Genomic DNA, 26419 nt, shown 5'->3' with positions numbered 1-26419 from the left:
ACGTACCTAACACTTAAATAAAATTAAAATACGCTACCTTAAATCAGAAAAATGAATATATAATGTAAGTGACGACATCAAGAAATTAAATATACCTGAACTGATTTAGTAATAAATATGTATGCACATATTACATCGCTAGCTAAATGACCGAATGAGTGCATTTAACCTACTTTAGGCAATCTATTATCAAGTTGAACACATTAACTTAGAGTTTAGCCCACGAAATGTGGGTCGACGCCCTGGCTATAATTCGGTGGATAGCCGGTGACATCACCCAACCACGTACCAATCCTCATCAGCACCGCAATGTCCAAATGTTTCCGGTCACATAACGGTACTAAAACATAGGGATGAGAGAACGGTTCAATGTAACCGACTATAAAACCACATTATTCATTTTAATTTATTAGACAAAGCAAATTTACATTACACAACTGGACAAGTATAGCAACCACATAATCAGATTCACTAGAGCTTACACATTATATACAAATGGTCTTGTTTCTAAGTTTACAAGTATGTACATACACAGTAAAGTATCCAACTGATTTCAAAAATGGAGGATATTATCTATTCGAATGTAAATTGTAGTCAAATTATATACAATTCTGAATCGATTATAATCATTCTATTTTTAATCGAAAGAATTTACAATATCAAAAGAAGAAGAAAGAAGAGATTCAAAATTTGTTGGTATTTTATTTTGTGTTTGTGTTACACGATATTTTGCAATCCGTTTTGCAATTTCCTTGAATAATATTAACACGATTGAAGACTCTGATACTTTGAGTCAAATTCTTAAATTATATTCGAATACAAATCATAACTTGGTTACAAGAAATACACTTGTACTGCAGTCACTCTGAATTTTTAACGTTGATCTTCGACTGCAAAAAAAATTATGGCGTTATAATAGCTTATGCCCACCCTTGAGTTTCAAAGTAAATCCCTGGTATTAAAAAGAGATTATATTGTCGGTGTATTTTTTATTGAGGACTTAACTACGAATGCAAAATGAAACTGTACTGTAGCATTTAATACAATAATTGCATACATAGCCATGAACGATAAAAGTAATTCTATAGTATTTATGCAATTTCATGTGAGATATAAATAATAATGAATGTATGACCCATTAGTAAAAAATAAACATGCAGGCCTATTTCCATCCCATTATAATTTTATATCTAAACGGACGGGCAGCAGAAACATACCAAAAATTAATAACCAAGTAGTATTTTTGCTGTCATAAACCTAGTTTGATTCGAACTTAGCGAAACTTTTAACCAAAAAAGAATTAGGTCAATTCTGAAACATCATTCTTTATCTCTGAAACTAAAATGTTTCTTTGACATTACTGCGAAATTATTATTGTACGGACGAATATGAGTTAAATTTTAAAAGATTTCAATCAGAACTATTGATTAATTTAGTTCTTGGTGGTCCATAACATATGGCACTTTCAATAAATTATCGATGTAAAATTTAAATTTTAAAGATCTCTATCTAATGGCACTTCATCATCGACTTCATTGATATTTTAGAAATAGAATTAGTTACTAAGAATAGCAGAAAATATTTATAAATAATATAGCGCAGACCCTGCAAGCGAAACTATGGGTAACAGCTAGTATTATATATTTGCCATAATTACAAGTCCATTCTATGTCCCATTCAATTGTAATTAAATTTCTAAAATATAAAAATAAAATGTAAAATTTATTCTTAATACTTTAAACGCTCCTTCACACCGTTTAAATTTTAAGTATTTCTAACAATATAGTAGGAGAATCGTCGACAATGCACAGCCCCGCAGGAAGGCCGTATTTTGCAACGCGACAGGTAGGCAATTTGACATTGTGTAAACGTTTTCACATGGGGACCCGAAAACGGAAACTTGGGTCACGCTGCTTGCATACAAAACAAAATGCTCCATCGCATAACCACCGTAGATAACGATTAAAACTAAACCACTGGTCAGCTGCGTTTCGTTTCACCGACATTTTTAATCGGACGTCGAATTGTGTGCAACAGTATATATAAATCTGTGATGTGTAATCACTCATTATAATAATGTTAATTACCGTGCATGTCACATTTGAGGGTGATAGATTTGAGTTGTTGTTTTCCTTCATAATTCATACATAAATTTGTATGCTAGATACATACATGCAGCGATTGATGAGACCTTTAAATCATCTGACAGGGACGAGATTAGAAACCGGTAATAAGCATTTGTCAAGAGCTTAGAAAGCGAATTACAATATGATGCAGGGCGTCAAAAAATAATCGTTCGGCGTCATAATATCGGCATCATTTACACAAATAATAAATAAAATTAAGTCTACGAAAATGAACAATATGACCACAATTGTGTTATTTTTTCAGATAATAGTATTCAATTAAATATATATCAGGATATATATATATATAGGAATTGAATATTTATTACAATTAAATGTGTATAAGATTGTATTGTGCGCTTTTCCTTACACAAATAGACATCTTCATAAAAAAATTAACAGTAAGGTACATTACCTGAATAACTTATTACATACATTGACATGTCGTCATAGTGACATTTTGACATTTTTTAGATACTAATAGTTTTATTAGTGATTTTTATTTGACAAAAGATACAATGTATCTTTCTAAATCATCTAAAAAAAAGGGTAAAATAGCCACTTTAGTGGCTTATAATATTATCACTACATGAACAGTTTACATGGTAAACTTAAACATAAAAATGCTGACATAACAGATAATTCTATTAATATTTGTGACATAAGTTTATGACTGCAGATTTAAACTGCTCACAAAGACAAAGGGAAAGCAATCAGAATTAATAATTGTTCATCAGAACATACAAAGTTTTTCATAAATTCGATTAGCGAGTTAATTATACAATTATTTTTAGAAAAGTATAATATTGATATTGTCTGTTTCACAGAACATTGGCTTAAAGAAAGCAATATGATGTTCAATTTAAATAATTATAACGTTGTCAGCTGCTTCAATAGAAAGTCAGTTAACAGAGGCTTAATGTCTATGATAATTGCAAGAAATAATATTAAAGTAAAGGAACGTGCTGACATTGTTATATTTTCTATTGATTGTTTGATATATAATATATCTTGTATAGACTTAATATTTATGAAAATTATATCCTTATATGTGTGTACAGGCCTTTCATGATAGTGATTACAATGTTTTTTTGAAGGGGTGATGGAGGATATTTTAAAAATAGTATTTAATAGTATTAAAAAAATTATTGTATGTGAGATTTTAACGTTGATATTCTTTTAACATGAATAAGATTTTGCGACGATTTTTATTAAAGATCAACTGATTATGTCGTTAATCATGAACATACTGAGAAATGCCACGTCTGAACTTTTCTTGACAATGTTTTTTTAACTGAAAAACAGAAAAATTCATAATAAATAAACTTCCAACAAAGATCACTGTGGTCAAGTTGTTAAGTTTAGCAGTCAAATCAATAAAGTCAACAAAAATAAAAAATCAAAAGACAAATAAACGCGTTCTACAATATTAATAAATACAAAAGCGCGATTAAAAATAAAGTGATGGATAAAAACGCCAAGTTGATTGAACTTGTTCTATTGACTAGTATTTTTTTTTTTTTTTCAATTCAATTTGGATTTATTTTAATATTACCAAAAGCATAATTAATATTTTCATGGCAACGCATAGAATATGAACAATTTTTCAAGAAATAAGATGGTACGTTCATGTTATAATCTAAATTCACGTCATGGGCTGTCAGTTGTTGGCCATTTTAAAAGTAGAAAAAATTTTTTTGAATTTATACGATCAAAAAAAACTGCACATATCGATTTGAAAAAACGCAAATAATCCAGAAGAAAAAAATTATTCTGAAAATTTTTATGGAAAAGCAAGGAAATTCAAGCTAAGTAGATTTATGACGAGCTATTGCAATATCATAATAATAGTAAGAACTAATTAATGTTATCCCACAGCTATACTTATTTCTTCTTCTTCTTTGTCTCTCTTCATATGCAGCACTTGCCATTTAGTATAGCATTTTGACTTTTCTTCTTTTGCATTGAAATATATATAATCTTCATAATTTCAAATGGATTACACAATACAAATTAAGTTTATTACAAAGATTTCATAATAAAGAACATAATATTCATAAAAGAACATAATATTTGTTTCGACGGATTTTACGATCACAAATTACAGACATATGGAAAATTGGAAACTATCTATTGCGTGGTATACTGATATAATCTCGAAAAAAAATTACTAGAGACTAATATCATGGAGAAAGTTCAATTTAAATATAGAGATGCGTTTTACACATGTTAAATTTTGTATAATAACATAAAAATAATGTCAAATAAATAAAATCTCTTGAAAACATACGTCACATATTATATATCATACCCATTAGTAAAAAACAGAAACAACAAATAGTTCTTTCAAACAGATCTCTTGTTCTCCACATTTCATGCCACTATTTTTAATAAATGTTAAAATATTTAACAATTTAAACTTTGATAATGTTAAAAAGAATATAACAGAAGTCAGACATTAACAAAACCGATACTGAATTGGTGACAACATCGCGTAACATACAACACAAATACAGTAGAATTGAAAACCTTCTCTGATTGATATTAGTTTGATAATAATTAGAATGCAATTTACAAAACGCTCAACTTAATAGAATCATTAAGTAAAATAATCAGATAATTACATACTCAGAAAACTCGACATCAGATATAAAATAGAAGATTCTTATGAAAAACAATAATGCAATGAAATTGCAAATACATAATAAGAAACGACAAGCGACCACAGACAAACGACTAAACAGAGATAGACACTGCAAATCTGCAACTTACAGGAAAAAAAATGTGTCTAGATGTTACAAAACTTATTTTTTGATAGTGAACCTCCTTTCGTTAACTTTTCCGAAAATATCATCTAAAACTGACAAAGAAACTTCAACTAGAACGTTTCTTTGTCAATTCTCTAAACTTTTTGTCACTCTCAAATCATAATTGAGCCAAAAGCTAAGCTCCACGCACGTATAGGACCAAGATGAAGGCGCGGCAATTTAAATCCACATCTGTGGAAGCAACGATTATGGCAAACACGACCTATATAATCCGAAGGTCGGTCGGTCTGTATCTGAACAGTCCGCGTACGTGACTTAATATCCCGTTACAGGCGATACACGTGTCTTTTGTATCGAGAACGATTTGGTCAACATCGCCTATTGTTCTGATATTCAATTAACATTTGGCTTTACGTGTAATCGAAACATTACAGACTTAATTCCTTGAAATTGTTTTTGAAATAATGCTCGATCGATTCAATTAAATACATACTACAACATTGTGACATTTACTAAATATGTTTGTAAATTAAAAATTTTGCAACGTCTTTATTACAATGAAACCAAATTAGGATTGTACAAAAGTCATTTGCGGGTTCTCTCTGTCTTTCTCATATTTCTTCTGCCACTAAGCTGCTGTACTTGCATCGTTACTTTGGTTTGGACGGCAGAATAGTGCAGCGAAATTTCAAGACCCCAAATTCTTAGGACATGACATCTTAGTGCCCCCAGAAATAGCAACGCGTGAAGGCTATGAAATTGAGCATGAGCTATGAGCATTATAGAATATTCTGTGCTGTTATTAAATTGCCAATTTTCATCAGATGAACCGACAGCTTGTTTACAATTCCGAGTAACGTAAAAAAATTATGCTTGTATCACCACAACAATCTATATTGTCCTCCTGTTGGTCATTGGTCTCTTTTCATAAAAGCTGCTTTTAATCGACCATCATCACGTTCGCCTAGCAGCTTCATTGTGTTTATTTAATTATTATTATAAGACTTTACAAAGGGCGATAACCTGTTACTGATGCTCATTCAGCGTACAACCATCAGTACAAAAAAAAATATTGAGAAAGAGATCTATAATTACGTAAATCAGTTTACTTTCTCAAATACAAATAATTACCTACATTGTGAAGTCTGTAAGCAATATATTACAATTGAAATATATCATTGTGCCTGAGAGCAGTGCTGTGCTATTCACGAGCATATGCTATTTAAAAATTCAAAACCACTGGTGCCACATTAGCCACTTTTTGGCTATATAATTAAGTTACATAATTTAGCTAAATTTCTGCAACTTTTGAAAATTACAGTAATTTTCATTCTTCGTGGTATGCATAATATTTTATAATAAACTGCCTAAATCTGCATTAAATCTGACAGAGAGGCAATTCAAATCTTATATTAAACAATTTTTATGTAAGAAAGCCTATTACAGGATAGACGATTTCATAGATGACAACATATCAAGTAAATAATTAGTTTATTAGCATACAACGTTATAATTTTATTTTCTCATTGCTTTCTTGATTTAATTGATTAATTTTAGAAATATGAAAGCGTAGCGGTTTTTAATCTATTAATTGCCGCATGCATTCTTATGTAAAATATGAATACTATAACTATCAGATGGCAATTGTGAGTAGCTTTGACGTGGTCTAGTGTTTTGAGTAGTCATGCTCACTAAAATGTCCAGACTTGTGGCGGCGTGGTGGGCCGGGTCATTGGGCTCCTAAAATATGGTCGAGCGCAGTGATGGCTGGCTCATCCGTCATTTTTTATGAACGGGTGCTGCTTGTAGACTATATATATGCTCTAATCACTATGATGTCTGATTTCCTCTTATTAATTGTTTAACCAGTTGGTTATGTATTCATTTTTTTTTTTCTTTTTGAGTATTTAATTGAATTAGTGCTAATTGGTGGTTTGTATTCACACAATTAAACTTAAAAATGTAAAATAATAATAAACTTATTTAAAAGAGCATCAACAGTTTGTTTCTTGCTCGTTCTTCTTGTGATGAGACAGCTTTCCGAACGAGCGGTAAATTAAAAAAAATGTAATGACTTTTCAAAAGTGCTTCAATGTAAGTTTATTTGAATAAATGATTTCTATTCTATTCTATTCTATTCTATATTGGAAATATTTAAGAAAGAATAATATGTCAGATCTTAAAAAGCCTAATAGATGCTAAAATAATATGTTTTAACAATTTAGTCTGACTGTATGTTTGTTCTGGCATCGCGCAAAAACTAGTGCACCATTGGATAAATTCCTGAAGGTCTAACTTAAAATTTAATCTATGTTTCATTTTGATACACCATCTGGAAGTGATCTGTTCCATTGATTTTCCTACTTCTAAAATCCGCATGTACGAAATAGCGGGCAAAAATCTAATAGCAAAATAAAAGCGAGTAGAAAATATAAATAAATTAGGTTTTTTTTAATCTGCGTTTAATTTGGGATTTTTGTTTTTTAACATGTCAATCCCATAAAATCTAAACAAGTTATCTACTATTATAATTATAACTAAACAATACTACTTACTAATAGTTATATTACATTTAGAGATATACTAATATAATAAAACCTAAAAGGATGTTAAGTTTTCATATAAATACTCGTACAGGTATAGAATTCGTAAAACTTTATACTATACAAGATTTCTTTTTTATTCATCCGCGTACTTGTATTTTAGATAACAGCTAAACAATGAATATCGTGAACATATTTTCAATGGGTCCTGTGGGATCTTAGCGACTATTTACATTAAACATTAAGGTGAACAATACAATGGAACCTCACTCTTACACTTATTTTTTTATATGGGGATTTTTAACTAATTTTTTACTTTTTCGTACGATTTTACCAACATTTTCTTTCATATAAGCCTTGTCCTGACAATTATAAAAACAAAGCGCGTAGTCAGGCTCGCGCTCGCATCACAACCGCTCATGTCAAAACAAGTCGAGCTTTTCTATCTAATTACAAGTAAATTAAACCGATAGTTATTACATTAAAATTACAAACACAACAAAAAAGAATAGACAAATTAGCCGCGCTTATATTATATTATACATACAGCAAATGATTTTTATTTATATAAGTTGTTTTTTTTATAATATGAGCACTACTACAATAATAAATAACAAAACAAAACAAGAAAAAAAAAACAGTAAATTCTGATCACATCAAGTGATAGGTATAATCACCGCATCGATAATAGTTAACAAATGCATCTAACCACTTAATTGAACATCGAATTCTAAATATACTAATATTATATAAATATGTAGTATTAAAAATATATTTAAAAGACTTGGAGCTATCGTAACAATAATCGTGATAACAATAATTGTATTGTTATCGAAACTAAACGGGCGACTACCGAAACGTTCTCACGACACCAATTCAACGGCCGACGAAACGCCGCAAAATAACCTCGCTAATATCACAGTATAAAAGTACGTACTACCTTATAGCTGGCATGAACCTAAAAAGATGTTACGTTACACCAACGGAAATATGAGTGAAACCGTAGCCTTACCAGCTATAATTAAGTCAAAAGATATCATTACTTTTAATCGACTTTAAAAAGATGGAGATTCTTAATTTAGTTGAATTTTTCTTATGTATGTTACCTCATAACTCCGACTGTTCTAAACCAATTCGGAAAATTATTTTTTTATCTGAATCTGAAATACTTACAGATTGATCCCATAGAAATTTTATCCACATCGGTTCATTAGTTTTCAGATCAAAATAGCTGGTTTTGTCACAATTGAAGACAGTTTTTTTTTCGTAAGACACAATCTTTAATTATATAATTTACTCAAATACTTCTCAATTACAGACTAATTGTTTTTATTTTAAACTGTTATACTACTACGACTAATAGATACTACTAACGATATCGTTTTCAAAATTATAATAGTTCAATTCAATAATGCACCGCCTATTTATTTCTCTGTTTGCCCAATCGTTGACTGGTAGAGAATACCGTCCGGTGTTAACTTCGCCATATGTACATAGTTTTACTGTGCATTAAAGTTTAAATTAAATAAATAAATAGTTTTACATATACTGACCCGCACTGTAATGGAAATAATGGATAAAAAAATTTTTTTTTTGTTAGTGTGTAGGGGGAAAAAATCCAAAATGGGTATTTAAAATTTAAAAATGCAGCTAATAGTTCAAGGTATCATATTGAAAAGGCTTCATTTGTACATTATAAAACTGATTTTTGTTTATTTTTATACTGTGTAGTTTTTGACTTATGATCGAAAATGTGAGAGAAATAACATACCCCTCCACCCTCCTCTGGCTTCAAAGTTTGTGAAGCGAAAAATCAGAAATAATTACAGTTTTTGAAGACGTGGATATTAAAGGAAAATAAAACGATTTTTGTAACCTTTTTGAGTAATTATCAAAAACAAACATAGGTCCAGTTTTTTACCAAAATTATGACTAAAAATGTCTATTGAAATATCTAAACTCTACTTATAATGCAATAAAGATATAAATGATCTTCAGTAATAGTCTATCAATGCCTTTGGAATACATGTAAATGTCAACACTACTAAAAGGTGATCGCAAAAAAACTCGCATAACCCGTAATTCGACGTAGACAGACCTAACTTGACCAAGTTGACAGTCGAAAATATTCCGTTATATACGACGTCTGCGTATGGCAACAAGATATAGTTACAGCAGGCAACGCGCCGATAAAACACGAGATGTTTCGAAAATACCTGACATCCACTTGTTTCGTAGACACCCTAAATTGTAAATATTCTCTCATTTATAATATACGTATTTTAAGTATTCGAGTATTTTATCGTGTTTTTCAAATTAAGAAATTAGCACTAAAAAAAGAGAAAACACTTAAATAGCTAAAATAGGTTTAACGTAAGAGGTTTGACGTTTTTATAAATAAGAGAGTTATGTGTTTAAATTTACGCAACAAGCAATTTTTAACTACGCAAAGTAAAACTACAATAACCATTGTCACAAATTGAAAATGGAACCAAACAGGGTAGTAAACCTTATCAATTTAAATGAAAAAAAAATAAAAGAATTGTCGACAAAACCAGTTATTTTGATTTAAAAACTAAACTACTGAACCGATTTTGATAAAGTTTCTATGGGTCTAATCTCAAAGTATATTTTATTATTATTATTTCAGCCATTAACTGTCGACTGTTGGACATAAGCCTTCACCATATGGGGAGTTTTGACAGTAGTTGCCACGCTTGGTAGGCAGGTTGGCAACAACAGTTAGGCTTTAGTGATATTTTAACAGACGCTGGTGCCCATCCGTCGCCCTCCCTTAGCCGCCTCTTACGACACCCACGGGAAAGGAATGGGTGGCCCACTCTATGTCGGGGCACACACGGTGATCCTTTCTACTAATAAAAAAAGTTCTAAATTAGTTCATTAATGATAAAAAAAAATCAACCCAATAGATCCTCATTTTTGAAGGTTTTTTTTTTTAAATATGGAAAACTGACAACGACCTCCTTTTGACAATGGCTTTAAAATCCCCGCAACATGTATTATCTAAGTTGCAATTAAATTATGCCACGTCACACTCATAATACTCGGACGATGGTATGAAGTGGACAATGAGATCCGCAATGGCCTGCTTATGGTAACCCGGCCATTTCGCTGTCGTATTGCATTTAACGCATTATACAAAGCATTTTCCTTGTCTACTTCGCACTTTCGCTGTCCAACGTCGTGTAGACTTTGATATGTAATTATTATTTTTTTATATATAACAAAGACGGTGACGCCACACTTGATGGAAAGTAACCGTCACCTATTGACGTTAAATGCACTATGAACATCAGATTATACTGTTACCCATGGTATGGCTCATGCATTGCCATTTCTGAAACCTAAGGTATTGTGTCTCCATATCCCGAAATATAATTTCAAACTGTCACTGTCATATCCTAATTTTCAAACCAAAACAACTATTGCAGCACATTTGCTTCATAAAAAAATAAGTACTTAAAATAATGTTCAACAAAAAAAAAACTACTTCAATTGTGGTAAAACGAGTTGATCTGATTTACAAACTAAAACGGTAGTACCGATTTTGATAAAATCTCTATGAGAGCAATCTGAAAGGATATCCTTTTAGATAAAAAAAAATTTAATCGGTTTATAACTGGCAGACTTACCTTCTTTTATTAAGTCGGTTGAAAATTAAAAGACGTTCCTCTAAATTAATGAACCAAAGTTCAATGACCTTTTGACTAACAACTAATTTGCCAGACGAAAACACAGTATTAGAAATAAAACTGATCATAAATATTGACGTAATCAATTTAATGAATATGTATTAAGTGGATTGGTAACAAAAGATACATAAAACACATAAAGGTGGTCGACCTGGAATTATAAACTGATGATTTGGAGGCACGTAGCGTTGCGTATCTGATACTGAACTGACAGCGCGTGGAAAAGATAACCTTATCGAATGTTGTGTACATATTTCCTAAATTTTAGCATACAATCGCAATACATATGAAATGCTTATTATAGCTGGACCGTCGAAATAAACTTATACGAGATTCCTAGTAATAATACAAATGTGAAAATGTAAAAAGAAATTTGATATTAATTAATCACTTAAACGGCCGATTTGATGTAAATAGAAATAATTATAATAATAAACACAAAAAAACATGCTGGGTGTGTTACTCGATTACGTTTAAATTTGGTATATTGACAAACAAAATTAAAGTATAAAACACTTATTTATGCCAGCGAATAAAGGCGGGATGATTAAATTTAAAAATTAACAAATTTAATTATTAAATATGGAATATAACACACTAGATTAATATACAGGACATTTTTTATGCTAATTAAAGCGAACTAAGGTGGTATGTTTAAATATAAAAATTAACAATAATAAATATTAAAAATTGTGTCCCACAATAAACAGACTACAATCGACAAAATCATTTATTTTGGTCTAAAAATTGAAGTAGAATATCGATTTTGACAAAATTTCTATTGGATTAATCTGTAAGTATATCCTTTCAGGTAAAACAAAAAAAAACAAATCAGTTTAGTACTCTCGGAATTATAAGGTAACAAACATAAAAAAAAACCCATCGTATTGAGAACCTCCTTCTTTTTCAAGTCGGTTAAAAACAAATACAAAATACTGAAATTATATTTATAATTACTCCTCTCCATCCAAAGGTTGCCTGGAAGAGATCAATAAGGTCGCCCATTGTTTTCTCATTGTGATTATTTCTTGTAATTATTTATATTTATAATAAGTTTACTATTGTAATCTTTTGGAGGAAGCACTATCTATCTATCTATAATTTCACAATCATAATAAACAAAACAAAAGAAATGCAGACCTTCTGGTAATTTTAGCTGACACCCAAAAATTGTGTCAATAATAAATTTATATTGGATTTTCCAATTTTTCAATGCATAAACACCATTAAGTAACCCAATCTGCATGCTACGGTAGGCTCGCTGATTATAACGTGATAATAATTGAAATATATACGTTGAAATATTATCTGTCTATTAAGATCTCGAATTACGATAATAATTAGGTATTTCTTACAGAAAGTACGTGATCTATAGCTATCACTACGACATTATAGAGAGGTGGCGTTCGTACATTCGCAGGTATGTGTATGTGTGTGATTTATCATTCATACGATCATATTAAGGCTACAGAGAGCGGGCGAAACCCAACTCAAAAGGACCAGGAAGCATCATTACTGTATGGGTTATTTTTACTTATTACAGTGTTTAATGTAATCTCATTCTTTTCAAATATGACTATCTACATCCAACAAGATCTACAATGTTAATTATAATAATATTATGCACATTACAAGTAAAACCTCTAATAAATGATTATTATTTTTTATTTGGAATTTAGAGGATACAGAGAAATAACACCTGACTTCTCAGAAATGGCAACGCGTGGGGGGGGGGGGGGTATCATGGGCGAAACATTATATTCTGTTATGTCCGTGGTACTGCTCATGTTTATAGGCGACGGTTACCACTTTCCATCAAGTTTGCCAATCTAAGTTGTATAAAAAAAAATATGAAATGCTAATAATTAGATATAATGAAGAAAATCCCTATAGGATATTACAGTCATCAATAAAAAGAAAATAAAACGTTAGCTAACCAAAGGTAAAAATTAAATTTTAAACACATATAGAAGCAGATAAATAATGAGGTATTTTAAAAGAGGAAACGCATGAAAGGACGCAGAAGCAGGTAGGATTACCTTATTGGAATAAAAATATTCTTTTCAATTCGAGTACAAAAAAGATTCTTTTGCAATGACAATACTATCGTCATCAAGGTCGCACAGGTGACAAGAGTTCTTGCAAAATTCTGAAGTGCGTGAATCGTATTTCTCACAATAAAGGGATTAAAATATTTCAATGCAGAGTCGATAAAACGAATGAAAGTAGCTAATCTAGGTCAAATATATATTATAGTTTTCACTAAATAATAATTGCATACATACTACATATTAAATACATTATATATTATTATTATATACATTTACAAATCTAATATTGCAAAAAATGTAAAATATGAAGAAAACAGTTTTTGAGAAAGACTTCTAATAATTATAACATTATTCTTTTTCAATTTTCTTTTTTTTACATTTTTGAAAATACTACACAAATCACATATAATATTATTATACTCCGTAATCCCAGGACTGTAATGTGGCATTTCCGCATTCAGAACAAAGCAATATATATTTTTTTTAATTTACATATAAGTATAAAAGTTTGCGTGATATAAATGAATATAGAATCCCAAAAGCATGTCTAAACCAATATTATGAAGAGATAAGTTTGTTTGTACATACAGCATGACGTGTATGTAAAATGTATCTTTGTTGGATATCAATTAACAACTGAATCAATTTAATACATTTTTACTAATAGAAATCTATTCCTAAATAACACAAACTATGTTTTCTAAAGATAACACGGAGATAAACGCGAATCGTACTATCCAATCTTAGGCTAGTATTATGTTCTCGCACTGTATAACTATGTTAAAGTAAATGCTGTGAATGCCTATAATAGGCATGTGCATTAATATTGTATTATATTTAATGTTTGTTATATATGTTATAACGCAATATGCTGTTGGTGTTCCTTTAAATAAATAAATATTATCTGTGCCTTACAGTAGAATAAAGTATAAGGACTAGAACACACAAAGTAACTAGGATTACCGTCAAATAGATACATATAAGCTTTAGTTACATAATCCATCACATTCTTGGTCTAACAGGGATTATAAGACACAAAAAGCTAGCTATCGATCGTATATAATCACAATGAATGGAGTATAAAAAAAAAAGTAAAACCTCAGAGGACAATTGCAAGCCAGGGTGGAGACGAGGCCTGGGGCACGACCCGAGGCGCGGTCTGCCGATCAATCAGCCCGCGCCCTCCCTGTAATTAATTTACTATTGCAGCGACCTGGAGCTAGCTGTGGGAAGTCGCCTCTTCAGCGCGGAATGATCGATAGTCCTGAATTGCGACGCAAGCACCGGTGTAATTCATCAATAACACCTAAAGGTTATTTTCGGTGAGTGCTATATCTATGTAACCTTTTACGATGAAGCCACAGCATATATGTAACATATAGGTACCAACCTACTAGTATGTATAGAGTATATATTTAAGGGTCGAAGGTGATATTAATACTTTATGTAGTTAAGCCCTAAATTAGGCGCTCAGAAAGAGACATTATACCTACTGTTAAATATAGAACCATACATATTATGAGTCATGCAAATATACAGGATACAGATCATAAATGGAGGTGATATGTGATCTTATTCATTTATTCCAACACTACATTGTCAAACATGTTACTGGTATTGAAACTGTACCTCATAGATTTATAATATGACTTTGCTTTGTCCGCAAGACAAAAAAAACTGCAATCAATGTGCAATGATAAGAAAACCTTATTAATTACAAAAATAACTATCAATCAGCAACGGTAAAATATTTATATTATACTCTTTGTCTAGTAGTTCATTTAAAAATTATTTTTCTACAAAATTCATTAAAGAACATTTTTCCTGCAACTTAGAGTGGCGAACAAAATAACAGCTCATCTGATGAAAAATGGTAACCGTCGTTTATAGACATGAACAGTACCATGAGCATAACAGTGTATACTGTGTCGCCCATAATTCGTTAGCTTTCCAGAGGACTAGTGTTATTTTTTTATGACTAATATAGTATAGTATACATATATGTATATATATTATATATTTCGATAAATTTGACAACAACACTGTTTAAAAAGGAGTACATGATTTGAAGCTTTGTTTTTTAATCTAATTGTAGGTACTTTTTAGCTTTGTATATCAATAATATTATACAATACTTTTTATTCGTACAAACCCTGATAAGTTCTATATACAAGGTAAATCTTAATGAGCAGTGTTCCGATGGCGCGACTGTACTGATGATAATATAGGGTCACCTTTTGACACTAAATACTTTAGTTATTAAATTGTTTCTGATAACGATATCGATATCAATGGGCAAATATAAATACGTAAATAATAAATAAATACGTGAAACAAAGGAATTATAATTTCCTATTTAAGCAATTATAACTCGCACCCACGGCTGATTTATTGGCGATAATAACATTGTGATATTTTGTCATATAATAACTCAGTGGTGTGTCAGAACACTGTATGTTCTACATTATTCAATTGATCGATAACATTGGACAATATAAATAATTTGTAGGGCGAGGTGTTATAAAGCATTAAAAATACCTATGTACCATACCATTAGCCTTCAAGTAATAACAATACTGTGAAAACTCAACAATTTACATTACACAGAGACGTTTTTAGCTGTGAATGACATGCCACGGCCGGTTTGTCAATGTCGGCCGTCAGTTACGGTAAGTGACAATATTATTATTCAACGCTACACGTCTCTAGGAGGCGTAAATCATTTCTATCTAGTGAGTGACTGATCATTAGTAGAGGAGGTAAGAGTAGCTGATTTCTACAGGCAGTTTTATTTACAAACTATATAATATCACAGCGCCAATATTGCTGTTACGTCGTCATAAACACGTAACACAACCATCTCATTACACGGGGAGACGAGCACGCAGAGAGAAATCGCATCGTGTTTGAATTGTCTTTTAAATCACGTATTAAAGTACATAGGTGACTTAACACAAAAGACAGAATACAATGGAATAAATTAAAACTTCTTTTGTAAAAATAACCAAAATGCTCATGGCGAGCAAGCCAGTCTTATTTGCATTCACCGAGCGTGCACGTGGAAAGTGCTTCCCAGCCAGCAGAACAGACTACGGGTTTAGGGCCCTCGACCGGCGATCGACACGGTCTCGGAATAATCAGGCGCGCCGCCCCTCGACGCGGTCGTTCACACAAAATCGACGCGGCAAGCGCCATCTGACCCTACCCTACCTACGCACGAGTCGACACAAAGCATCCACCCGTATTCAACACAGCTACTATCCCCCGCTGCATTGCTTCAGGATATCTTTTGCTCTCAACAAAAATTCTCGACCTTATACGTAGCGTGGTAGAATCCACTATCTCAGTGCAGACGAATGAAAACGGTGCATTCGCTCTGCGAGCAATTCAATATCAAGCTAACGACAAAGCAATAAAGCACAAATTATTATGATGGGAAATAGCAGTCTGCGTGGACGATATATTATATTCGATGGCTGAGAACAAGTACATTGAAAACCGCTCGTATGTCGTTGGCGGTAAATTGAATACACAGCGGCGATGGAAGCGAACACCACGTGTTTACATAGGCCAACTGGTGCAGATTAGAACAGTGGACTGCCTAACTTTAACGCACATGTTGTAAAGTTTTAAATGTCACGTTCCGTTATGTTCACAAACTGAGCTACTTGAAACTGTTTCGCATTTTGTAGCTAGCTGTTTGCCGCATCTTCGCTAGCTTAAAACTGTTATTTTCTGTTATCCCGTTTTTTTTTAACGAGTGAAAATAACCAATAAAAAAATTCCAACCTGCGCTATCGATAAACGCTGGCGGAGTACCAATAAGTGAAGATAAAGATAAAGACAGGTTAGCAGTTAGCCTACTGTGTCGAACCTATCAGGAATTAACCACGTGAGTTCTCGAGGGGAACCACGTGAAGCTCGACCTGACAAGGTATATTGCTAGCAATGAGGCTACTAGTACCTGTTATTAAAATCCCTTCCCCCAACGCTTCTACGTTACCACTACACAGATTTTATCCAAGTTCTCATTTTAACTGTATTTTTATTTATTTATTTATATGCTTTAATATTGTACATTTTCGTGGATATGTTGCTCAATGACATCACCAGTACTAAACTGATTTTGATAATTCACAATGGACAGGATTTAGTTGACCGTGTTGGTTCCATATACATTTTGTGGCCATTTATTATATTTATTTTATTGTATTTATTTATATTTATTATCTTACAATAAATATTTTTTTTAATGATTTATACTCAGTCAAACAACGTAAACAGTAGGTAAAACTCGTAAAGAAGGCGTTTTCTCCCACGAACACTCAGATTATGGAATAAGCTCCCTGCCGAGGTTTTCCCAAGAGATTACCGCATGGGGTTCTTCAAAATGGGGGCAAAAAGGTCCGTTACGCGCGCGTAATACCCCTGGTATTGCAGGCGTTCATAGGCTACGGTAACTACTTACCATCAGGTGGGCCGTATGCTTGATTGCTACCTCAGTGATATAAAAAAAACTGCGATTCAAAAGAAATTTGATTTATTTGTGTAATAACTTCAGAATCCACTTTTAATATCTTTAATACAATACAAATGAGGCACAAACCTACATCACAATTAAAACTATTTATTTCGTCCATATTTTAAAAGAAAATCATTACTTATACACACTCATGTAAGGGATCTTTCCATATATTTCGCGAAACTTTTAATTGAATTCCTTTCATCTACTTTCGTCAATAGATTGTTTATGAGTAAGTAAAATAACAATACTTTCAAAGCGGGCGATTAAATTTTCCTAAAAGTACGAAATAAAATGTTAGTTTAAGCTTAGTGTGATCTGATTAATGTGAATCATGAATGACAATCAAACTGGGTCACCCCACATTATTCCTTACAGAACAGGGTCATCCCTGTATTGTCAGAAAGTAGATAAACGAAACGACAAATTAGATAACAAGGAAACCATTCACAAAATAAGTAAGGACGACCTTCGTGGTGATTAGACGTAGGCTAAAAGGAAAAAGAAAAATATTATCTACAAGTGATCCGGTCCCGGCTTCGCACGGTTTTTTAATGTGTGATAATGAAATGGTAACCCCACCCGCGCTATCGGAATACACCGACGGGGCACCAGTGAAGGATGATAGATGAGGATGAAGCAGGTCAGTTAGCGCACTGTGACGAATTCAACAAGAATTGTTCACGACGGTTTCCAGGGGGAACCACGTGGAAGTAGACCTAATAGGGCTAGCAATGGGGCTGTCAAACTCCATTGCTAACAATTCCTTTCCCCCGCTTCTCACGGGTAAATAAAATTTTTGAAAATAATATGTAGCCTATATTCATCATCATATCAGCCATTAACTGTCCACTGCTGAACATAAACCTCTCCCTATTGGAAGGTATTGCCATTTGTTGCTATACTTGGCAGGCAGGTAGCCTCGCTTGGTTATTCGCTGATAATGTATCTAAAATTGATAAAACAATTATAAAATCGATTGATTAGTTTTTGATATTATCTATTATAAACAAACACGATCAAATGTTTTTTTTTTCTTTATAATATTAAGTATATAAGTACAGATGATAGTAATGTTACTTTGCATAAAAATGTAAGAATTCTTAAACTGGCCCATTTTCTTTATACCACTTGGATTAGAAAATAATCTGAGGGTCCACCTGAAGAATGGTAACAGCTATCTTATAGGAGCATTGTTAGTAATAGAATCTTAATGTATATGACCATTTATAAAGTAGTGGACAACTGGACAAATATATAAGTATGATACTTATTTTAGAGAATGTAAATAAAAATTACAATAATTTGGAAAAATCCTATGAAACCATTCACGAAATAGCGGCACAAATAACTGGTTATTTCTAAAAATAAACAAATTACCTAATTGCCTCCAATGTCTGCCTTATACAACTTGAAACCTTATCTGTGATTAGTCGTTTGTATGAGAGACGACACAACGTTCTCTATATTTAGCATCATAGATTATTCTAATATAATACTTTTATTTCTACAACCCAACATAATTACATTCCTGGGTTAGCTATCTCCAAAGACTAAGACAAAGACAAAGGTTAAGCAAAAATTTCTTGTTTTTTTTTATGCAACTTAGAATGGGAAACAAGCTGATGATAGCCCACCTGATGGAAAGTGGTAACCATCACCTATAGACATATCACATCACACATCATTATCACATCAGCCATTACCTGTCCACTGCTGAACATAGGTCTCCGCCATAGGGGGGATTTTGCCACTAGTTGTTAAACGTGGCAGGCGGGTTAGCTGCCGCAGGTAGGCTTTGGCGATGTTTTAAGAGGGGCGCTATTCCCCATATATATAATTTTATCTATTACGTACTTAGTTATAACATATCATATACATTTACTAATATTATTTTTATACGAATGTGAAAGTGTAATAGTGCATATAAAATTTGCTAGCTCTTCGCTTAACAGCTTAACAAATGATTATGAAATTTGGACACGTAATTTGGGATGGAGAAGGGCAGAGGTTACTTTTTATCCCGGTCAGTGAACATATCGCGGACGAAGTGGCGGGTAGAAGCTAGTAAGAAAATAAATTGGAATTTGGACGGGACATCTATTGGGTCAGCTAATTAATAATAACTAAATAAATACTATTTTTTCTCGATTAAGTTTCATAATGGTATATATTTATTGTTCTATTAGAAATATATCACTATAGCTAGGTATGAAACTGTTTGATATTATTATAAAGCTTTACAATATTCTATACAAAAAAAATCTACACAAATCATAATAATAGGGTTCGTTTTGTGTAAACGCTGCGTATAATAGATTTCTCGCACAGAGGATAAACTAGTATAATTTCATCGACAGGTTAAATGATTCTTACGTGTTATTTTGAGCCAAACAGGTTTTTAGGAATACCTAGTAATAAACTCGTCACCCGGGACGCGAGAACACAACTGCATAGTGATAATTGTGCCCTACCAGCCCTAACACCTCCGCCATCAGCACGAGCGCAGCAACAAACAGCGCGCTGGTCGTGCAGTGCTGTTCGCGACACAGTCGTAAAACGCATTTATGAATAAGAGTTCCTATTAAGTATGAAACTAGTAGGGCGCAAAAACGTGAGTAAAGCCGACATAAATAAATACAATATATTAAATAATTGTGATATATAATGCGTTTACTTTTCGTATAATCTCCGACAACACGATTAATCCATTCGGGAGTGTTTTATCCCAATAGCGATATGCACTTTGTTTCAAGATCACAGAGATCCAAAAATACCCTAAATGTGATGGATAAGGGGACTGTTAGTAACGAGAGGAGAAGATGAGGACCAACAATCCCATTTCTAATAATTTCCATGTTAGGTTGGTCTCGATACTGTCCCCCTTGGAAACGATTGTAATTAAATCTTGCCTTTAAACCTCGCCTCACTGGTGATCCACCAGCATAATGGAATTATGACTCCATTTTAAACTAAAAAAAACTGTCCTGACTTCTTGCGCAACTACTATCCCTCACTGGTAGTCTGTCAGCATGAACAATAAAATTACAGTTCTGTAAACAAATCTCATCTAGAGGCTCCCTTCCCTTATCAATACTTACTTCTTACTAACATAAATTATGGCTCTGTTTATCTCTCTCAGCGTCTTCCGTTTTTTATCTTATTATGTGCTACATTGTATTTATCATATATGTATGTACAAAATTATCAACCCTGAATTATTGTCTGAATGGTCTATTTTAGTTCAATCTTTGCCTCTTTTATGAACCAACAGAGACGAGAAGCAAGAAACGGTAGATATTTCTGTAAGAAATAGTAGATTTCCTTATAGTATGCGGAAATATGTTACAGTGATTATAACCAATTATATCATCGGGAGAAAAAGATTGTTAGTAACGAGGTCTAACAGCCCCATTGCTAGCAATATTTCCCATCAGGTTGACCTCCACGTGGTTCCCCCTGGAAACCATCATGGTTAATTCTTGTTAAATTCATCATGGTGGGTCAACTGACCTGCATTCATTCACACTTATCATCTACCACTGGTGCCTCGTCGATGTATACCGATAGCGCGGGCGGGGTTACTATTCCATTTTCACCCATTAAAAAAACTATTATCGTCCCAGTCTGCTGGGCATAGATCTCATCACATAGGAAGAAGATAATAACCTACTGTTAACACCCTGGCTGGTAACTACAAGGTTTTATTTCGAATTTTCTTTCATTTACACAAGTGTAAAATACTTTGTATCCTTAATTACTACTTACAACATTGAATTCCCGAGGAATATTACAGTAACACTTGTATTCTCACTTTATCTACATAAGGAGTTAAGAATAACTTAACCATATATGTACTTGTAAGGTTCTTAATAAGAGCAAACAGAAACCTAAACAATATTTTTTAGAAATTTCGTCTGATCATCTGTTTATTCTAGCATCTTGTAAAAACTACTGCAATAAATTGGATGCAGTTTTCATAGTTGCGTTCGCCACACCATCTAGAGATGACTATGTCATTAGTTGTCCTACTTTTAAAATCCAGGAGTACCAAGTAATAATACCAAAAAGCTAATAATAAATATTATTAAATGAACTTAATAAATTTAACTTTGAACAGTATATGCAAACACTAGTTAGTTTCAACAACTAGTTGAGTAGTCTAAGCTAACTTAAACTTGTTGAACATCACACATAATCACTCCAAGCAGTAAATTTTAACTGTAACATATATTATTACAGTTAATTGAAAGAATTCTCTCAGAATTGCTGAGATTACAAACACCAAGGTTGCAATGGATGTGCTATTGTTAGGTTGGTAGTTATGATAGCTGAGCACATATACTCCAAATTTGGTGGTCTTAATGACTAAATTATAACCATAAAGGACTTTATGGAAATCTTCAACGCATTCTATCTAAAAGGTGGCAACCTTCACCTATTTACATAAACAATGGTAATTGTTGTATTAGTAGCTGAATATAATACTATTTACACCTTTCTTTCCCATGACTATTGTAATAGGTGACTAAAGGAACTTAAATATTGAGGCATGGGCAGCAACATCCAACTACTGCCAAATGACCTCTTACTGAGAGGCCTATGTTCAGCTGCAGACAGTCAATGGCTGCCATAATAATACTGATTTAGGCCATATTCTTGGTTACCATGGTGATTTAAGCTAGATTCACATTATAATACTAGTTCTGATTCATTCAAATCAGGTAAAATACCATCACATAAGAAACAATGTGTATAAGTAGTATCCATAACAGTACAGGCCCTTTAGACAAGTGGCAAATAAATCAATTCATTCCAACTTATGAACTCGCTTGTAATGTAATGCAAATTACTCTATTTTCCTAAACCTCTTGTTTAAGCCATTCCACATACGAGTCATGGCTAGTACAGCCAACCCAGCTCCGCCCAGAAACACAGAAAGTTCATGGTACTTCACAGACTTCATAGACCGACCTCACTGTTCTCAAGGTTTCTAAATGTTAAGGAACCACAGCTTTAGATTCCAGGATTACATAAACAGCTGTAATGACTCGCTTGTAAAAATGAATCCATTGATAGACACATTTGTTATATTTCTAGGAAGGCAGTTCCATTTTGGTGTATTTTTTAATGCATGATTAATGGAACGGTAACCCCGCCTGCGCTAACGGTATATGCTGGCGGAGCACCAGTGAGGAATGATAGGTGAATAATGAAAAAAAAAAGTCAGTCAGCCCATCGTGATGAATACATCTGCAACTCAGCACGATGGTTTCCAGGGAGAACCACATGGAGATCGTCCTGACAGGGTATATTGCTAGCAATGAGACTGGTAGCCCGCATTACTAACGATCCATTCCCCCAGTTCCATTCTGGTGTTGATTAATCTCAAAATATTCCAACTTGATAATGCTTGATAATATCAGACTGAGAATGACCCATAATAAACATTATAATCTAGCCTAAGGATAATGTGACCTATTATTTTTCCTAATTTCATTTATATATATTTTATTTATTCAACCGCTTAAGTGCGATTTTAGTGTGAACCATTTAAAAACATCCAAATATTTAAAAATCTTTATAACTTTCACATAATGTTAGTAAGACAGTAAACATAGGTGATAGTATGATTACTAAAAAATAATACCTACATAATGGATATCACTGCAAAATGTAACATCTTATCTTGAGGTGCCAAAATCAAGATTATTATCCTAAAATTTATTATTTAAAATACCTTTTATTGTTAATAAGACTGACTTTTTTTGTTTAGACATAAACAAATATTGAATATGTTATTATGACAAGACCTCTAAATATATATTGAACACCTGTCTATAACAAGTTTAACTATTTTGTTATATGACATTTTGATATCCACAAATCAAATAATGGTACTATAGTGTATATAGTTGAACAATTTAAAAGCAATAATTATAGCAGATAAAACATACTGATCCTTGAAATGAGGCAGTTTTTTTTTTTTTTTTTTTTAATAATAGTAATAATTTATTTGCTCAAAACACAGTATACAGATGTTAGTAATAATATGTTATAAACATACATGGTTTGGCAAAACAATATCATACAAAATTTAGGTACAATAATTGAATAAGATTTTGAAAAAAGTTTGAAGTATAAAAAAATCTATGGATTCAAAGGTAAGTATACTCCAGGAAGAAGATACCTACATCACAAAATATGTATTCAGTAACAATAGCAGTTGATAGATATTGGAAAAGAAGCTAATTACTGTATTGAACAATGTTGAGTATGGTCATGATAAAATTGATTCCATGCCAAAAAAAAAAAATAAAGTGGAAACTAGGTATGGATTACAAGGAAATCTAAATACTTTAATAGGATATACAGAAAATTGTATATACCTAACCATCCATTCAAATACTCCAATGTGATTTGTCATTTGTAAATCTATTATTTCAATAATTTATTACAATACTTAAACAAAATAAATATCCTATTAATAAATCCATATATATATATACAAATAACACAGAAACAAATAATCCCATGAATAGGTATGGTTTCTAAGGGCATAACTATTTTAAAAAGTACACAAAGTATATGAATACTTTGCACAGTTGTTAAATTGACTAGTTATCTACACCTAGTAGTTCTGTAAATAAGACCTAGTTTTATATGACAGAAATGGAAAATTCAAATAGATATTTATAAAGTGAGTATTAGAGAAGAAGAATCCAAAAAATCAATCTATCCAAGAAGTAGGTATATACCTATAACAATAAATTTTTGACTAAAGTTTTGTAAGAGCTTTGCTCAGGCTCTAAAGAGATCTACTCTCCAGGATATCCACTAACCGTCCAATTGGTATTATCCAGTATATTTAATGATTAGTAATTATAATCAGTGTAAACATAACCAAGAAAATAAATAGAACTCACCATACGACACCGAAGGCTCCGTAGCCAATGGGGCGGTCGGGCTGTACGTCCGTTGGGATGGCCGGCGTTTGGTAATAGGGCGCCGCCGCCGCCAGGATGGCGCCCTGCGGCGCACTCTGCGTACCGCCCTGCATCAGCGACATGGACACACTCATGGAGACGCGAGAGTGCCGCGCGGGGCCGCTTACAGCCGCCATCCAACCGCTCCGCGGCAAGCCGTCACCGTAGATTCATCACACGTAGAATCCCACGACCTGGACACTATGCTCGATCACCAGACCTCTCCTTCCAGTGGACACACGACAATATCACCGGTTACTTCTTTATTATTCATGCTCAATCGACTATGCGGGAATCACTGAACGTACACTACACGGAACGAGCTGCACGTATAAATTTCACGAGTTATTTTGCATTGAATGCAAGGTTTTCAGCCTAAATTGTAAACGGTGAACTGTTTGTCCTCGTCTTCAGCTTTATCCTGGACAAAGAATTATACCGCAAAATTCTCTCCGCGCTGCACGAAACCGTCCACACACCACAACAATCGAGCGAAACTGGGAACAGGAGGGAGGGTGGGAGGTGAGGTGAAACGCGGCGGCAGAGCGAGATAGAAAATAACAATGGCGACGACGCGGTAAACAGCTGCTTACGCTTGGCTTTGGTTGGTCGATTTGAAAATACAGGACTTGAATTTTTATGTTATTATTTTCTTCATTGAAAGTAAATTCAAATGAGCTCTGTTATTAGAAATATCTTTGTTTCAATAATGCTTATTTTTTTAACAGATTAATGATATACATAAGTACCCAATTCAAAATCAAATCCTTAAACCATAATATTTGATCGATCTAAGGATCGATACAAAATGATCTAATCAAATTTGATCTGTCTATTCTAAAATGTGCTATTGTGTGTATATAGATTGCGTTTTTAAATTGTAATTCTTATATTAGTTATATGTATTGTTTTAATTGTTATTTATCACAGGTAGTATTCCTGTTCGTTTTTTTTTTTTAATATAGTATAATACATGTGTAGGCAAATTTCGAGTTTCAAAGCTCAAGAGATTAATCTATCGATTTCCGTGAGATCAATTGATCAATTTTGAATGGCAATTTTTTCATGAATTAATATGAGACTAGCCAAATCGAAAATATTCAATTTATCTAGTTAACGTACTTACTTATATTTACATTTCTTTTTTTTTTTTTTAATGGATGTAAATGGAATGCTGCAGTTTTCTGGGTGATCCCGGCATAACATGGGATACCTTTTTCCTTCACATGGGTGTCGTAAGAGGCAAGAAACCTTAATAGTTGAGAATGAGCAACAGTGTCCCTCTTAAAACATCACCAAAGCCTAAATACGGTTGCCAAACCATCAGCTAAGCGTAGTAATTACTAGCAAAACCCCTCTAATATGAGAGAACCTTATGTTCAGCAACGGACAATTAACAGCTGATATAAATAAAATGGAAACGCCTGCGTTTTTGTATACACTGACAGAGCAACAATGAGAGATGATACATGAGGATGAATGCAGGCCAGTTGGGCCACCTTGATGAATTTATCAAGAATTAACCCAGATGGTTTCCAAGGAACACCTCGTAAAGGTTTTTTTTTGATGGGTGAAAATGGAATGGTAACCCCGCCTACGCTAATGGGATACGCTGGCGGAGCACCAGTGAAGGGTGATCGATGAGAATGAAAACAGGCCAGTTAGTCCATTCTGACGAATTCAATTAGAATTAGCCACGATGGTTTCCAA

General features: G+C 32.8%; 1 protein-coding gene across 1 annotated transcript in view; it reads right to left on the bottom strand.

The window, feature by feature from the left end:
- LOC113517263 (serine/threonine-protein kinase NLK) overlaps window positions 1-25220 on the bottom strand; it is a 141034-nt gene extending 115814 nt beyond the window's left edge. Inside the window, 1 exon segment of the mRNA XM_026901893.3 lies at window positions 24650-25220. Within this exon segment, the coding sequence (XP_026757694.1) occupies window positions 24650-24846 (197 nt within the window). The 5' untranslated portion in view covers window positions 24847-25220.
- Window positions 25221-26419: the final 1199 nt, after the last annotated feature.

Source organism: Galleria mellonella, unplaced genomic scaffold (assembly GCF_026898425.1).
Source record: "Galleria mellonella isolate WM207_F2 unplaced genomic scaffold, CSIRO_AGI_GalMel_v1 utg78, whole genome shotgun sequence".
Lineage (NCBI taxonomy): Eukaryota > Metazoa > Arthropoda > Insecta > Lepidoptera > Pyralidae > Galleria > Galleria mellonella.
Note: the sequence above shows the minus strand (reverse complement) of the source record. Positions and strands in the feature narration are given on the sequence as shown.